Genomic DNA, 15,933 nt, shown 5'->3' on the forward strand with positions numbered 1-15,933 from the left:
CTTTGATGACATGCTGATAGCAGACGAATCGGAAGAGATTTTAGTGGAAAGATTGCAGGCAGTTCTAAGTAGGTTCAGAACAGCTGGCCTCAAACTAAAAAGGGAAAAGTGCTCTATAGGGGTAACCTCCACCGAATTCCTAGGGTATAGGATTGATGCCCAAGGAATTCACCCCACCAATTCCAAAATTAGTGCTATTAAATCCACCCCACTCCAAAAAACAAACAGGAATTGCAAGCCTTTTGGGGGCTTCTAAACTTTTACCATACATTCTTACCCCACAAGGCAACTATCGCGGAACCCCTGCATAGATTGCTAGACAAAGGAACCCCCTGGACCTGGTCTCCTCGGCACAACACTAGTTTCCAGCACCTCAAAAATCTCCAATAACTCCACCGTAACCCTCTTCAGAGAAGATCTGCCCCTATGTATTGCATGCGATGCATTCCCATACGGAATCGGGGCAGTTCTAAGTCACTTACTGGGAAATGGAATGCAAAAGTCTATTGCATTCTACTCCAGAACACTTTCTAAAGCAGAGCACAATTACCCACAAATTGACAGGGAGGCTTTGGCGATAGTTGCCGGCGTGAAAAAATTTCACGACTACCTTTATGGCTGGCAATTCACAATCTTCATGGATCACAAACCCCTTTTGGGAATATTCACTTGGGATAAGCAGACGCCCCAAATTCTGTCTCCTAGAATCTTGAGGTGGTCTACGTTTTTATCTGCTTATACGTTCAAATTGGTCCATAAGCCTGGGAAGGAAATGGGTCATGCCGACGGATTAAGCAGACTGCCCATGCCTTGCAATGACCCCGACCCCACCCCAGCAGGTAACATCCTAGTGATCTTAGAGTTATCAGAATGCCCATTATCTGCAAAGGACATCACAACAGCTTCGGCTACAGATAGAACCATTAGTAGGGTACTAAACTGGGTTACCTCCGAGTAGCAGGCCAAATGCCCGGGACCTGAGTTCCAGGCATACTTCACCAGGAGACAGGAACTGTCATCCCATCTAGGGTGCATACTTTGGGGCAACAGAGTAGTTGTCCCAGACAAACACAGACCCAAAGCTTTGCACACACTGCATGAGGGCCACCCTGGGATGGTAAAAATGAAAGCATTAGCCAGGAGCTATGTATGGTGGCCAGGCATCGATAAAGACATTGAAGCACATGTGGCAGGGTGCTACCTTTGTCAAAAGGCAAGGCCAGCACAACCACATGCCCCAGTCCATAAATGGGAAACAACCAGGAACCCATGGTCCCGGGTACACTTAGATTTTGCGGGGCCCTTCCAGGGACAGGTATTCCTAATCATTGTAGACAGCTATTCCAGGTGGATAGAGGTCGTTCCCGGCTGCCACTGTGCAGGTACTTAGGGGGCTTTTTGCCACTCATGGCCTTCTTGACGCCTTGGTCTCAGATAACGGGCCCCAATTTACTTCTCGTGAATTCCAGATTTTCACCAAGGAGAACTCTATTAGGCATATCACTTCAGCTCTGTTCCATCCTTCGTATAATGGCTTGGCTGTGGTTATGGTGAAATCTACTAAGGACACACTTCAGAAGATCATCAGGGGTAACTGGCACCACCGGTTAGCCCAATTCCTGTTGGCCCAACACGCCACCCCCTGCATGGCCACAGGGAGGTCACCGGTGGAACTTCATTGGGGGCGACGCCTTGTAACCAGACTAGACAGAATGCACCCGGATAGAGCGACAGCAGAACCAGAACAACCCCTCCCTCAAAGAACCTTGGAGAACGGGCAGAGCGTTTGGGCAAGGAACTACAGGGGAGGGAACAAATGCATTCAGGGGGTTGTAATTGAACAAACGGGACCCTTATCCTATATTATAGACACTGGCAAAGACTGCCACATACGAAGGCATATCGACCAACTAAGGAACCGAAGTGCGGAAAACCCAGCTGAAGGAAATGGCGAGATACTGGGACTACCAAACCCTTCCAGTGAACTGGACACTCCCCAATACGTCACCCCACCAATGCCTATGCAGCAAGAGACGAACCAAAGGCTTCCAGGGGCCGAACCTATGCATCTACCTTCTCATCCAGGACAGGGGGAGGGTGAGCCGAAGACAGAGATACCTCTCCGGTGTTCTGATCGTACTAGAAAACCCCCAGTTTACCTTAATGACTACGAGTGGTCCCACAACAAACTAGCGAACAAATAAAGGTTAACCCTCCAGTTCAGGGGAGGGGTAAGGGGTGTTATGTGTTGAAGTTCTACTATGTTAAAATTATAATACTATGTTAAAGTTGTAATAGTTGTGAGGTAAAACCTCTGACAGAACACACGCGGCAGCTTTTGACAGCTGTCAGCTGTCAAAGGCTGCCGAGCGAATACGCACACACGGCAGCATGACAGCTCTCAGCTGTCAAGGCGGCCGCCGGTATTACACAGGCGTGACAACACTTTGATAGCTCCAAGCTGTCAAACCAGGCATTGCTGATTGGACCAAGCTTCCGCAGTGGGAAAAATGTCCTATGCGGATTGGACAAGGGTCCGCCAACTGGTGTATAAAAGAGCAACACCGCCACCCTGCTTCTGTCTGGTTCCACACTAAATAAAGGTTGTTACTGCGAGCCAGCTATCTCTTCAGTGTCATTATTGCTGAAGCCACTTCATTAAGAGTTTTGTAGAACCATTGGGGAAGGGGACCCTGGTTTTCCACACCCAGCTCCAGCTGGCGTAGTTTTCCTCAGAGCTTAGCATCCTTCCATACAAAGGAAAACAACGTTGGGAGTAGAAGTGGCAGCTAATGGGGCTGCCATTTCCAGAAGGGAGAAGGGAGATGCAGAGTGATGCAGGGCGATGCAGGAGGGCAAGAATGTGCAGACCAGCAATTGCTATGGGAAGGAAGGAAGGAAGGAAGGAAGGAAGGAAGGAAGGAAGGAAGGAAGGAAGGAAGGAAGGAAGGAAGGAAGGAATACTGACTTAAGGACCCCTAGGGAGGTGAAGAAAGCTAACGTAAGTCACCTTTCTCCCTTTCCCGACTGGGATGAAAGCAGCCCATATGGGCTGCTGCTTTGTGCAAGTGGGTGTGACCCTGGTGACCAAGGCTCCCCAGGGCCACTTGAGTAGTTTTGTTCCTAGGTGGTGGTGGGCAAAATTGACCAGCCTGCAGCAGTTTTCCACCGCTACCTTTCCCTCAGGCAGCTAACTCCCCCCCCCCTTTACTTTTAGCATTCAGGGAAGTCCGTGCCTTTACATGTCCTAAAGTCACTCTTTGGGCTCTATCCTAACTCCTGGAAACCCACATTTGCCTGGCGTAAAAACTTTGGTCAGCATCACAGCAAAAGTCCTCCCCTCCACCCCGTTCTCTGTTCTCTCAAGTGGCAGCGATGGAGGGCTGGCAGTGGGATACCAGGGCTGGTGGAGGGAGGCAGAAGGAGAGGCTTGTGCTACCTGGTCACAGCTTAAGCCACAGGAGAGTTGATGGAGGAAAAGCCAGGCAGGTGCTCTTTTGGGAGAAGCAGGGGTGGCAGGAACCAAAGAAAACCCCTCCAGCAGCAGATGCAGCAGCAATGGATCCTTTTTCCATCACTCTCCTTGCACCAAAATGACAGAAGGGGGACCAGGTAAGGTGACTGAGCATCCCCCACCCATCCTCCATAGCATGGCAGTCTGGCTCGGGAGGGGAGTGAAAAAGAAGAGCCAGGCAGGCAGCTGGGTCATTGAATGGTCAGGGGCGGTCACCAAGCAGGGTGTGGCCTGGCTGCGGGGGTCCTGATACGTGCAGGTGCAGGCATGTGGGGCAGCTCCACCCCCCAAAATAAGACATTTCCTGAAAATAAGTCCTAGTGCATCTTTTGGTGCCAAAAATATAAGACCCAGTCTTATTTTTTGGGAAAATACAATATATCCCTTACAAAGCAAGTAATCTTAAAATACTACAGAAACAAGAAAGCATATTGAACTTTCATAAATGAGAACATAGGATTATTGGTGGATTGGTTCAAAGCATCAAGTATTAATAGTACAATTGTTTTGCAAAATATCAATTGCCCCTCCCCAAAATAATAATTTCATTGAATAATTATTAAAGGCAACATTTCCTTATTTTTTAGAAAGAAACAAGGTCCATTCCTCCTCCTAGTTTCTTTCTTGCATGTTCATACACCTCTGGTTACTACAGAAAATTTCATTGGCAAGAGCAATCATGGATTATATGGTGACAATGTAGAAGAGATGGATTGGATGGTGGGTAAGTACAATTTTAGTTGTATTATTGATTTTATTTCTAGGCTGTCATATGTATCAAAATATACCTCAAAATTGTGTGCCTATATGTGTAACTACAATTAATAAAGCAATTAAATCATTCAAATATTATACTATTACTCAGAATAAGAATTATGTAATATTTATGTAAAAGCATACTTTTGTCAATTTTGTTATGCTGCATCCTGATTCTACAGTTGTTGAAATTCATTTTTTCTCATTAATCTACACTCAGTACCCCATGATGACGAAGTGAAAACAGAAGTTTAGAAATATCTGTAAATGTATTAAAAAGAAAAAACTGAAATATCACATTGGCATAAGTATTCAGACCCTTTCCAACAACACTTGAAATTTAGCTCTGGTGCCTCCCATTTCTCTTGATCATTGCTGACATATTTCTACACCTTGATTGGAGCCCACCTGTGGTAAATTAAATCGATTGGATATGATTTGGAAAAACACACACCTCTCTATAGAAGGCCTCACAGCTGACAATGTATACTGTAGCAGAGCAAAAGCCATGAGGTCAAAGGGACTGCCTTCAGAGTTCAGAGACAGGATTATTGCAAGACACAGATCTGGGGAAGGCTGCGATAAAATTTCTGCTGAGCCCAAAATTTCTGTTGCTGAAACATTTTTAAGTGAATTTTGCCCCATTTTATGACCTTTCTTGCCATAGTTGTTAAGTGAATCGCTATAGTTGTTAAGTGAATCTGGCTTTCCCATTGACTTTGCTTGTCAGAAGGTTGCAAAAGGTGATTTACATGACCCCAAAACACTGCAACAGTCATAAATATGAATTAGTTGCCAAGTGTTTGAATTTTGATCAGGTAACCATGGGGATGTTGCAATGGTCATGTGAAAAAAGTGACACTGTAACTTTGAATGGTCACTAAAGGAACTGATGTTAAGTCAAGGACTATCTGTACTTTGAAATATGCCCTTCTGATAACAACGGAATAAACTCTTAGGCAGACACACCTATGTAGATGTTAATTTAAAATGTCAATGTATAGCTTGAAAAGGGACGCGGAGACATCCTCAGACAAGCACTGGGTCTTCGGCTTTGAAACAGAGATGAGCACCGGCCCCTAGAGTCAGAAATGACTAGCACGCATGTGTGGGGGAACCTTTACCTTTTACCTGTAGCTTGATCCCAAATAAATACTTCTAGTTTCTTTTGCATAGTTACTTCATATCCACATTCTTCTGCTTATAATGTTTTATTGAGCAATTGTCAAAAGACTCCTTTCATTTAGATTTTGGTGAGTGTTCAGAAATAAAGATTTAAAAAGTATTATTATTTTTTTACTTACTGCAGCATTGCAAAGAAATGATGTCTTTTTGATGAGTTCAGCATCATGCAATCTCAGTTCATTCCAAGAGAACATTTGTCCAGTGAGGGAAGGGTGCAATCTTATGAAAAATCTCATAAGTAAATCTGACTAAATTTATTGGCAGGCTCTGCATTATATATCAGAGCATAAAGTGTTTTTAAAATAGTTTAAAATAACAAGAATGACGCAGAATCAAAGTACTTTTTCTCAGTTATTGAGCTAAAACTAGAGCCACAAAGCAGATAAAAATTAATGAAATAAAATTAATGAGATAAAATAGAATTAAAAGTAAAATAAGGTTATAAAGGTAGATAAAAATATAATCTAATCAAAATGTTCCTGGCAAGGTCCTGGCACACTAAAAATATTGCCAGCTCTTAGTGGTACTATAAGAAATTATAATACTCTGATGCATTATGAGATTAAATAAAGTAAAAACAATGAACACTAGTTGAAACATAAACTAAGAAAAGTGTACTAAGTTTCTATCATAGTTCATAGTATGATTGACAATAAAGATGTATGAGAGTCTAGCTAGACATAATAACACTGGACCTAGCATGAGAACCAAGGTTCTTGAAATAAGAGCTGATAAGGAATTGGCAGCTGGAGAGCTGGAGGGGAAGCCTGGGCTTTAAACTAATTGGGGAATGTGATTTATGGTTGTTAACTGGAGGAGGAAATTGTGCTTTGATACTTATGTGCTCAGGGGAGGGGAACTCAGTTTTTGGCTTCAATTATGTTAGTGCTGATGCTATTCTACTCAAATAAAGATTCTTTAAGGTAAACAATGCCTCAAAGTTCTTTGAAGAGTTTCATCTGTCGGAACCACGACACTTTTATTTCAGTAGCTCCTGATTTGCAGTAATTAAGGTGTTCATTTTATGGAATTTTCTGGCATCTTCTTTCAAAACTTCAACTTGCAACTCATTGCAACATGCCAAGGTTAAAACTAAAAATATTAATAAAGCAATTTGATTGAAATGACAGACAGGGTTATGTCTGCTGACATGAGTACCTAAATAGACATCACGAGAGATTATGCTGTCCTCAATTTGTTGTTCCATATCAAATAGACCTTCTAAAATTACAAATGAAGGTGTTGATAAAATGCATATGGATAAATAATATGGGAAAACCTGATTGTTAGAAAGAAACAGAATTCATAATCTGAACTTTAGGTCTTCTAAAGGATGTAGCAGTAAAAACATGCCTTTAGGCTCTCTTATCTGCACAATTGTTGGGATTATGTTATGAAAAGTTGATTTTTAATTTAATGAACTAATCTAACAATATTAGTGTCAAGAACAAACTAATCAAGATCACCAAAAAAGATGGTATAATAGAATTTTGCCTGACTTAAAAGTTAGTGATACATAAGTGATGTTTGCTTTACAGGACAAATTTTGGATACTCTTGATAAGGAAAACTTGAAAAACAGTACTCTGACATATTTTACTTCTGACCATGGTGGACACTTAGAGGCTTGGGAAGAAAATATTCAGCAAGGTGGTTGGAATGGCATGTACAAAGGTGAGAGTAACCCTCCTATGTTTCCTTAAAAATTGTTTTGCATTTTAAAAGCTATGATATGGTACTTTAAACATAGTTTAAGATACAGTATGGAACACTGAAATTTGGTTTAAGGAAAATCTAGTAGACCAATGAAGCATGCATCTGCAATCAGAAGATTCAAAATAGGAGTTTAATTCCTGCAAATAATCAACTTTGCTAGAATAAAAGATTACCTTTGAAGAAAGACTTGTAATAGTAACTCTATGAAGTCCCACATAGATCCATCTGACAGTGTTGCTTTTAATCTCCTAGAACAGTGATGGCGAACCTTTTAGAGACTGAGTGCCCAAAGTGCAACCCAAAACCCACTTATGTATCATCGGGTGCCGGATGGGCATGGTCCATTGGATGGGTGTGATCAACTAGGTGGGTGTGGGCTATTGGGTGGGCATGGCTGCAGAACTGGGTGGGACTAAAAAGTTCAATCAATCAATTCCAACTTTGTGAGATCTTTTTTTTCCCATGAGAAATTGAAATTGATTCATTGAACCTTTTTTTTTTGCACACAGCGGCAGAGGCCTAAAGCAAAAAGGTTTTATAAAACCCAGCTGAAGGCCAAGGACTGGGGCAACAGCGCACGTGCCTACAGAGAGGGCTCTGCATGCCACCTGTGGCACTCCTGCCATAGGTCTGCCACCACAGTCCTAGAAAAATCTATTTTGCAAAACCTAATAATTATAAGTCTCCTTTGCGAAAACAAAGCATAGATAAGCACTCTTACATGTAAACATTAATGTGCTTATGAGTACCACCCTGACCATCTGCTTGACTTACTGACCATTTGTAGGACTGCTTCTCCCTAAGAATATCCACCCATCCCACTAGATCAGATAGGGTGGGCAAGCTCCAGGTCTCACCAGCAATTCAACAGATCTCCTTTCTAGCCTTTTGTAAGCCCTTTAAGACTTAGATTTTACCGAGGTGCTGAGATTGTATGAGTACAATGAGAACAGTATGGAATGGGAGTAGCTGAGCCTCCTATGGGGCATCCCAAGGGGGATAATTATCACTCATAATATTTGCTTATTATTTGTATTGTTTTATTTATTGGTTCTATGATTGTTGTGAGCTGCCCAGAGTTGTTTTGAGATAGCCATATAAATATTTTAAGTAAATAAATAATTTAGTTTAATTTTCTGCTTAGTTCCTTTTAATTGTTCATGGGTTCTTGCTCTAGGAATCTGATGTATTAAAAGGTTCTATTGTTTATAAGACCTAGTGACCCTACAACTCTACAACCTAGCTAAGATAAAAGTGAAGTGTTAGAAGCACTGGGTTCTGGCTGAAAGTTCTCTGTGTTTGCAAAGCCTTTCACAAAGACAGACTTACCAAGAAATCAGTAGCAACTGAAAGAGGCTGACAAGAGGGGAGAAGATGAAGGGGCTGTTAAGATGATGATGATGATGATGATGATGATGATGATGATGATGATGATGATGATACCCCGAGGTTCTGAAGGAACTGACAAATGTGATCTCAGAACAACTGAACTATATCTTTCAAAGATCCTGGAGCACCAGGGAACTACTAAAGGACTGGAAAAGAGCTGATGTAGATCCCACCTTCAAAAAAGGAGAAAAAAAACAGACCCAGGAAACTACAGACTTATCAAGGCCTGGGAAGATGCTGGAAAAGATAATCAAGCAACGAATCAGTGAACAGTAGAGGCAAACAAAGTCATAACCAAAAGCCAACATGGGTTTCTCAAAAACAGATCATGCCAGACAAATCTTATTACATTCTTTGACAAGGTGACAAAATTAATGGACTAGAGGAATGCTTTACTTAGATTTCAGTAAGGCATTTGATAAAATAGACTAGAACCTACTACTTGATAAGATAGAAAAATGTGGGTTAGACAGCTTTACCAACAGGTGGATTTGTAACTGGCTGACCAACTGCACTCAACATGTTTGAAATGATCATATTGGTCTCCCTTTATTCTTTGTTAGCAAGCCAAAAAAATTTACACACACACACACACACACACACACACAGGTCTTGGTGTATTCGGGTCTTTTCCCATGTAAGATTGAGAGTGTCTTGGCGACATTTCGACGAGGTCCCACTCGTCATCTTCAGGATGGTGTCTTCGGCTTCGTGCTTGTGCGAGCAAAGTGTGATCGGAGCTGCTGTCTCTATAAATATTGGTGGGGTTGTGTGTGGTGCAGGCTTTGTTGCTGTAAGTGGGTTGGTTGGCTGTGTTGTTACATCATGACTGGATGATGGAGTTATTGTTTGCAGCTTAGTCAGCTGTTTTTTTTAACATCCAACAGGTGTTGGCTGTGTGCCCATTAGTCTTTTGTTTTGTAATGACTTGGGTGATGGGCTGTGTGATGACATCCTGAGCTCTAGTGTAGTGATATCTTGAGTTCTGGGCTGCAACATCCTTGGTGGTTGTGACATCCCGAGCTTTAGTATTGTAACCTCCTGAGTTCTGTGATGTAATGTCCTGAGCAGAAGGCTGTGGTGTAACATCCCAGGCTCTGGTTTGGCTCCGAGTTTGCGGTCTAGCTTTGTGTTCATGGCGTGTGTCAGTTTGCTTTGTGTGGGGGTCAGGAGGGGGTGCAGCAGCTGGAGATGCCACCATGGTTTAGTTTCTGGATGGTGGTTGCATTTTGTCATTGGGGTGGGTTTGGGTTTGAGTCTGGTGAGGATGATTGGTGGTGGCATCCTGTGTTGTTGTGGGTCCGGTGTCAGTTTTTGTGGCTGGGACTCGTTTGTTGACTAGGGCTAGTTTCCAGATGTCTGGTAGGCAGGAGGTATTGTCATGTTTATTCATGTTGTGGGGGTGTTTCTCTATTTCGATGGCTTCCATAATTATTCTCTTCTTGTAGTGTTCAGTTTTGGAGATTAATTTCATTCCTTCAAAGTCAATTTCATGTCCTGTTGCTTTAAGGTGCTGGAAAAGGGAGGAAGATTTTACTTCTTTTCTGACTGCGTTCTTTTGTTCTGCGATATGTGCATTTATTCTCCTATTAGTTTGTCCAATGTATGTGGCTGGGCAGATTTTGCATGGTATTTTATAGACTCCTTGGTTTTCAAGTTGGAACTTGTCTTTGGGGTTTCTTAAGATGTTGGTTATTTTTTGGTCAGTGCCAAAGGCTGTCTTGATATTGTGTTTGTGTAGAATTTTGCTGATTTTATCTGTGGTGCCTTTAATGTAGGGGAGGAGGGCGATGCCGTTGTCCTGTTCTGTGTCTTGGTTGTTGGGGGTGTCTCCCTTTGGATTAGGTTAGTGATAGTGTTTCTTTGGAATCCGTTGGAAATTAATATGTTTGTGAGAGTGTGTAATTTGGTTTTTAGGTGGTCTTTGTCAGCTAGGCGTTTGGTTATGGAGATGAGGGTCTTGGCTACGGAGTTGATCTGTGCCGGGTGGTGATGGGATTTTGCGTTTAAGTAGCGGTTGGTGTGTGTTTTTTCTGGTAGATGGTGTGTCCTAGGGAACCATTGGGTTTTTTGTAGATTAGGATGTCCAGAAAGGGGAGTTGGTTGTTGGCTTCTATTTCCACAGTAAATTGTATTTTGGGGTGTAGGCTGTTGAGATGTGTGAGGAAGTTGTCTAGTTTTTCTTTCCCATGTGGCCAAATTACAAAAGTATCATCTACATATCTAAACCAGAGTTTGTGTTTGTGTTCAGATTTGTCTAAGTTATTGGTTTCAAAGTGTTCCATGTATAGGTTTGAAATGACAGGAAAGAGAGGTGATCCCATTGGTGCTCCTTCTATCTGTTTGTATCTTTTTCTATTGTGGCTGAAGTATGTGTTGGTTAGGCAGTGGTTGGTCAGATCTAGGATGTGCTTAGGGGGGTTGTATTTGTTTTGGATAGCTATCAAGGCTTCTTTAATAGGCACTTGGGTGAAGAGGGATATGACATCAAAGCTCACGAGTAGGTCGCTGGGTTGCAGGTTTTGTTTCTTTATTGTTTCTATGAAGTGGAGTGAGTTTTGTATGTGTGAGGTGATGGATTTTGTGTAGGGCTGAAGTTGTTTGGCAAGGACTTTGTCAAGATTCTCTGCTTGGGCTCAACTAAGATGGCGGATGTGTCGAGCTGAGCTCCGTGAGCTCCGTGAGTTTGGTGTGGTTTGGTGGTCTTGGGGGCGCCCTTGGAGTGCATAATGCCTCCATGTTAGGGCTGGATGATCAGACTGCTTTGTCATCCCTGTTTTTGGGGGCGTTGGTGCCCTCCATATCGGCGAGAGGCAGCTGGAGGTCTGGCAGGGAGATCGTGGCCGTTTTGAAACGCCGCATCTTGAAACGGCCGATCAGCTGATTTTCAGGTGGAAAGAGCCGCGGCTTGAACCTGCTTGCATCTGTCTGAATTAGACCGAAACGGCCTGAATTTGACCAGAATTGTCTTGTAATGGCTGGAGGAACTGCAGAGGAGGTCTTGCCGGGAGATTGTGGCCATTTTGAAATGCCGCGGCTTGAAACGCCCGATCAGCTGATTTTCGGGGCGGAAAGAGCCATGGCTTGAATCTGCTTGTATTTTTTGAACTTAACCAGAAACGGCTCGTAATGGCTGGAGGAACTGCGGAGGGAGTGAATGCTCCAGCCTGGAATATTTGGAAAGGCTGGGGGAACTGGATGAACTGTAGCTTAAGCCACGGCTTGAAACGCCCCAGTTTTGGGGCAGATAGAGTCATGGCTCCAAATGGCTGGTTTAACCGGAGAAACCGCGGCATGGGTGAATGCTGTTGGAGGAGCTGGATATTTCCATCGATTACTCGCTTGCTCCTTGCTCCTAGCTGCTCGCTTGCTCCTAGCTGCTACCTGCTGCTATCTACCCACCTCTGGTTTAAAGCAGCCATTGGAGATTATCGAGGGAAAGATCAGGACGGTGTTGATCTCCTATGTTGATTAAGACTTGCTGCCTTAAGAGATCTGAGGCAGCTTTCAATCATGGCCTGGAGTTACGGCTTCCAAGTTGAGCTGGGCTTGCCTATCACCCACATGGAGATGGACTCTTGTACACTATTTCTCCCATCCCCCATAGACTCAGGAGGACCCGGGGTGAAGAGTCTCTGTGAGAGGGCGGCTCAGTTTCTTTTCATCTACAACCTCTCTGGATGTGATAGATCCGTGAGGGTATGTTCTCTCTCCCTGGATGGGGTTTCCATCTGCCTCCCAGATCAGCGTCGAGGTTGGGGTGAGAGATCGACTGCTGACTGTTTCTGGGGTACCCAGCACAAGTGAGAGTGGTGCTGGACTGGCGGTTTTTAGACTCATATACTCCTCCTGATATGACATCGTCTTTCAACATCTGACTGCCACTTCCCGAACTCACATGGCCAGTTATGGTATGCTTACGTTATTCTGACACGGACTTACTCGCACTCAGGGGTGCCCCCCCTTCCTGGGTGCGACCCGCCTTCATTTCAACCTATCCTCTTGATGACGGGCCCAATTACTGGGACCCTGAGAGATGGTTGGGCAAGGGCAAGGGCAGGAGCCTCCATCACAAATTTAATAAGAGGCCCCTGGTGCATTTTTTAGCTCAATTTTTATGGGGTTAGGGAGAGGGGAGGGTTCTAAGAAGGTTCGGTTGGAGACTGGGGGGGTTCCACCAACCGTTTCTCAGACCAGGCCGGGGATTGCTCACGCCGTGGTGGGGCTTGGGTTGGGGGCCTACGGGGCCCCGGAGCGGGGTGTGGGATTGCCTATTCCCACGGCGGTAGGGAATGGCCGCAGGTGTATGAACAGAGGGCCGTATCAATATCCGGGAGTGCGTCCCCGCTGTCTTCAAGCGGTGATGCGCTCCGACCCTCTGATTTCAGCTCGTGGTACTGGGAGCGAGGATGAGCAGCCACCTGAGCTCAGGCTCATGTATTTTAATGCCAGGTCCATAATGAATAAGGCTCCTCTCATTCAGGAGTTGATTGAGGAGGAGCATGCGGACCTGACTTGCATTACGGAGACCTGGTTGGGCCCAGAGGGCGGGGTCCCCCTGCTTGATCTTTGCCCATCAGGCTTCCGGGTGCTGCACCAGCCTCAGGCTCAGGGTAGGGGTGGTGGAGTGGCAGTAATTGCAAGGGAGACCTTATGTCCGCGGGAGGCCACCATGGTCCAGATAGTCAGGTGTGAGTACCTCCTCCTGAGATGTGGTCCCAGAGCTCAGTTGGGCTTGCTGCTGGTGTATGTTTCACCTAGACACGTGGCAGCAGCCCTGCCTGAGCTTCTCGATATCCTCTCAGGGTTGGTGGTTGAGTTCCCCAAACTTATAGTTTTGGGTGACTTCAACCTACCATCCCTGGGGGGATCATCTGAGTTAGCTCGGGAGTTCATGGCTTCCATGACGGCCATGGACCTGAAGCAGGTTATTCTGGGCCCAACTCATGGGGGGATGGGTCACACGCTCGATCTGGTTTTTCTATCCGGACGGTGGTTAGATGATCTTGGGGAGGGTTCTCCAATTAATTCACCCCTGTCAAGGACCGATCATCATCTCCTGTGGATGGTCTTCCGTTTTGCCACTCCCTGTCGTGGGGTTGCTGAGCCAACAAGATGGTTCCGCCCTAGACGCCTTATGGACCCTGAGCGGTTCCAAACGGCGCTTGGGCCCCCACCTGCCTCCTTTACTCACAGCTCGGTTGATGCCCTAGTGGAAGCCTGGGAAAGGGCAGCCACAGAGGCACTCGACCAAGTTGTACCCATGCGGCCCTTGACCCGACGCAGATCTCAACGGGCCCCATGGTTCTCCATGGAGCTCCGCGAGATGAAGTGTCGGAGATGGGGCCTAGAGAGCTGTTGGAGGTCCAGCCGATCCGAATCCGACCGGTTACGACTAAGGTCGTTTATGAGAACTTATCTCGCAGCGTTGAGGGTGGCTAGGTCTAACCACTTTGCCACCCTCATCGCATCCGCAGATAATCGCCCGGCCGCCCTGTTTAGGGTAACTCGCTCCCTTCTTAATCAGGAGGTGAGGGAGGAACCCTTGCAGGGTCGAGCCGAGGAGTTTAGTCGATTTCTGTCGGACAAAATCGCTCAGATCCGGACCGGTTTGGACTCCGACTGGGCAGAGTCTGACGAAGAGGATACGGGCGGCCTTGTCGATTTAATCTGGGAAGAGTTCGATCCTGTGACTCCTGAAGAAGTGGACAAGATCATGGGGAAGCTGAGCTCCACCACGTGTTTGTTGGACCCATGCCCCTCCTGGCTGACTTATGCAGCCCGGGATGGGACACGAGGCTGGCTCCAGGCAGTGATTACGGCCTCTTTGAGTCAGGGTAGCTTTCCTGCCGCCTTGAAGGAGGCGGTGGTGAGACCCCTCCTCAAGAAGCCTGACTTGGACCCAGCAATTTTAAACAACTATCGTCCGGTCTCCAACCTTCACTTTTTGGTGAAGGTTGTTGAGAGCGTGGTGGCGCAGCAGCTCCCTTTGTTCTTGGATGAAGCTGATTACCTAGACCCGTACCAATCGGGTTTCAGGCCCAGGTACAGCACGGAGACGGCATTGGTCGCGCTGGTGAATGATCTCTGGCGGGCTCGGGACAGAGGTTGCTCCTCTGTCCTAGTCCTTTTAGACCTCTCAGCGGCTTTTGATACCATCGACCATGGTATCCTGCTGCGACGTCTCAGAGGGTTAGGAGTGGGAGGCACAGTTCTCCAGTGGTTCTCCTCTTACCTTCTGGGATGTTGGCAGTCGGTGTTGGCAGGGGGGCAGAGATCGACCTTGAGACCTCTCATTTGTGGAGTCCCTCAGGGATCGGTTCTCTCGCCTCTCCTGTTCAACATCTATATGAAGCCGCTGGGTGAGATCATTCGCGGTTTTGGAGTTGGGTATCACCAATATGCTGATGATACCCAGCTTTTTATTTCGACCCCAAACCACCCCAGCGATGCCCTCAACGTGATGTCCCGTTGCCTGGAGGCGGTCCGGGTCTGGATGGGGAGGAACAGGCTTCGACTCAACCCTGACAAGACTGAGTGGCTGTTCGTGCCGGCATCCTGGGAAATTCCGATTATTCCATCATTGGCCATGGGGGGTGAGCTATTACCCCCCGTAGATAGGGCCCGCAACTTGGGGGTCCTTCTAGACTCACAGCTCTCTTTGGAAGAGCATATTGGAGCTGTGACTAGGGGGGCCTTTGCCCAGGTTCGCCTGGTGCGCCAGTTGCAGCCCTATCTAGACCGGGATGCCTTGAGCACAGTCACTCATGCGCTCGTGACCTCTCGTCTAGACTACTGTAATGCTTTCTACATGCGGCTGCCCTTGAGGTCCACCCGGAGACTCCAACTTGTGCAGAATGCAGCCGCGCAAGTTGTCTTGGGAGTTTCCCCGATACTCCCATGTTACACCTTTGCTCCACGAGCTGCATTGGCTACCGGTTGCTCTCCGGGTGAGGTTCAAGGTGTTAGTTATGACTTACAAAGCCCTTCATGGCATGGGTCCGGATTACCTACGGCAACACCTGCGGCCGGCATCAACTTCCCTCCGTCCAGTGCACTCCCACAGAGAGGGCCTCCTCAGGGTGCCGCCGATCAAAGAATGCCGATTGGTGACCCCAGGGGGAGAGCGTTCTCTGTGGGCGCGCCAGACCTTTGGAACCGCTTACCGGTTGAGCTCCGGATGGCCCCCGACCTTCGCTCCTTCCGACGTGATCTCAAAACATTCTTTTTTGAACAAGCTGGCCTGGTCTGACGGGATGGGGTTGGGTTTTTAAAACTAGTTTTAACTTTAATATGTATTGATTTTATGGGCATGATGTTTAATGGCTTTTTAATTTTTGTATTCGATTTTTATTGTGTATTGCCCTGTTCACC

General features: G+C 46.0%; 1 protein-coding gene across 2 annotated transcripts in view; it reads left to right on the plus strand.

Annotated features, from left to right (window-relative positions):
* LOC310639678 (arylsulfatase D-like) overlaps positions 1-15,933 on the plus strand; it is a 68,708-nt gene that overhangs the window by 35,838 nt on the left and 16,937 nt on the right. For both annotated transcript variants that reach the window (XM_083361512.1, XM_083361513.1), the window contains 2 exons: positions 4,102-4,238; positions 6,994-7,128. In XM_083361512.1, coding sequence (XP_083217638.1) covers positions 4,102-4,238; positions 6,994-7,128 — 272 coding nt within the window. The remainder of the gene's footprint in view (positions 1-4,101; positions 4,239-6,993; positions 7,129-15,933) is intronic.

This window comes from Vipera ursinii, assembly GCF_947247035.1.
Source record: "Vipera ursinii genome assembly, chromosome: 4".
NCBI lineage: Eukaryota > Metazoa > Chordata > Lepidosauria > Squamata > Viperidae > Vipera > Vipera ursinii.